Below are 2,136 nucleotides of genomic sequence, written 5' to 3'. Positions count from 1 at the left end.
CCCAGTCCCTGGGGCACATTTGTACTGATGAGGTGTCTGCGTAGGGACACGGACACCTCATGCCACATCCCTGGCCACCAGATCAGCTCCCCAGCTGAAGGGGATGTGCACACGGCAGCTCTGGGGCAATGACAAGCCCCTGCCCTCCCTCACCAAGGCAAGATTTGTTCCCTTTCCTACCAGACCTTCCTGACAGAGGGAAAGCATCCCTCCTGCTGACTCACCCAGCTTCCCTTTGTTCTTCACAGACACCAGGCAAGCACCTGGTGCCAGGGCAGAGCACCCAGAGCACTGGCATGATCTGTGCCAGGAACCCTCTGCAGGCCCCCAGCAAGGCACCAGCAATTTGCCTCCACCCAGTCAGTTTGCTGAGCACCAGTGCCCATTCCACCCTTCTGCTGCCACCTCCCGTGTATTTCACCACCCAGACCTCCAGTAACCCAACCCCCTCCCTTTCTGATACCCTCATGCCACGATCCATATGATTTTTTGGTGCTTGGAAGAGCCCAGAGATTCAGGAGAAGAAAAGAACTACTTTATTATTTTAGCCCAGCTCAATGGGGTGAATTCCTAAGCTCTACACCCTGTCCTCCACCCCTGGCCACCCATCTCCAAGCCTCTTTGCCCAGCCGTGCCATGACGCAAGACAAATCGGGAGGGCTGGTGCAACACAGCTCCCTGGGAACACGCCAGGTCTGGGGAGGCAGGGGGGGCTGCAAACAGCTGAGCTGCAGGAAACACACAGGAAGGGGATTCACATTTCCAGGGACTAAACCCAGCCTGGGGTTCAAGTCCCCTCAGCCCTTGGAAAAGGAGACCTGGGTCAAATTCCTCCAGAGGTCTTTTAGTTCCTGCGCTCACGGCGCACACACCCAGCTGTGGCCACAGATGTTGGTGTCACCTACGCAAGGCAGCACCAGAGGAAAGTCACTCCCGAGCACGCCGGAGTTGCGGGCGCTGCTTCCCAGCGCTGCAATGAAAACCTGCCTTTTTATTTTTCATCTCCCTCTCAAACATCCTCTGGGATGGCTGCGCCCATCTGCTGCGAGGACAGGGACGGCAATCTGGGCATAACGTGTCCCAGAAGTTCTGCCCATCAGAATTTCAGATTTGATATATCTTTTTTTTGGCAGCCTCAGCAACCCTGAGGTTGCTGCTGCTGCAGGCGACAGGACACGGAAGCAACACCCACCCCAAGGGGTTAATGCTGGCAGGGAGCCACAACCTCCTGTCTCCTGAGCAAGGGGATTTTTAAGGAGGGCAGAATCCATCTGTCCAGAGCCAGTCCCATCCTGGACCCCCCCCCGCCCCCTCTTCCCAGCAGGTCAGGGTATGGGATAAAGGCACCAACCCCACCACGGGGTTAGCAACTCCTCCTTTCTCCAGGCTGGGATGGTCTGACACACATGAAGGCACCTCCAGCGCTGCATCCCAGGAGCACAGCAACGTTTACCCCCACCAAACGCAGCCAAATGCCCAAGCCTTGACTACCAACAGCAGGAACAGAGCCCAGCACAGGGCAGGGGGCCAAGAGGGAACTGCACTCCCCTTTTTTGATCCCCCAGTAACTTTCCCAGAGACAACTGAGCAGGGCAGAACCAAAGCCTTGACCAGCACCCCAGTGTGTCCCCCCCGTCGGGTGTCACAGCCCCTGGGACACAGCAAAGTCTCCGGACGGTCTCAGGAGCCCCGCACGGACATTCCCCGAGAGAGACGCGGCAAGACCGACAACAACAACAACCCCCCAGCCCCCCGAGGCAGAACAGCAGCTGCTCCTACCTGAGCGTGGCACTCTCCCCTTGCCGCACAGTCACGTTGTCCATCGCTTTGGGGAAGGTGGCATCTCCGCTGCGCACGGGCACTCCTGCGGGCACAAGGAAGAGCAGCCTGAGACAGAGGACGACCAGGCACCTCCAGGGCAGGGCTAAGCACCCACCGACCCCCATCCTGGGCAGCTGGGACTTTTCCAACAGGCAAAAAAAAAACAAAACAACACACCCGACAAGGCCACCAGGAGTGAAAAAAGGGGGGAGAGTTGGGGGGGGAGGGGGGGAAAGGGAGGGGGGGCGTGTGTGTGGGGATGGGGGGGAGCAAAACGACTAGGCTGGACAGCTGGCCTGGCTGAAGCTGGGAGGG

At 58.7% G+C, this 2,136-nt stretch overlaps 1 protein-coding gene across 1 annotated transcript in view; it reads right to left on the bottom strand.

The window, feature by feature from the left end:
* LOC104393388 (protein CEPU-1) overlaps nucleotides 1-1,946 on the bottom strand; it is a 133,295-nt gene extending 131,349 nt beyond the window's left edge. Inside the window, exon 1 of the mRNA XM_010002876.1 lies at nucleotides 1,780-1,946. Coding sequence (XP_010001178.1) covers nucleotides 1,780-1,946 — 167 coding nt within the window. The remainder of the gene's footprint in view (nucleotides 1-1,779) is intronic.
* Between the last annotated feature and the right edge of the window lie 190 nt (nucleotides 1,947-2,136).

The sequence above is a fragment of the Chaetura pelagica genome, unplaced genomic scaffold (genome assembly GCF_000747805.2).
Source record: "Chaetura pelagica isolate M959 unplaced genomic scaffold, ChaPel_1.0 scaffold38, whole genome shotgun sequence".
Lineage (NCBI taxonomy): Eukaryota > Metazoa > Chordata > Aves > Apodiformes > Apodidae > Chaetura > Chaetura pelagica.
Note: the sequence above shows the minus strand (reverse complement) of the source record. Positions and strands in the feature narration are given on the sequence as shown.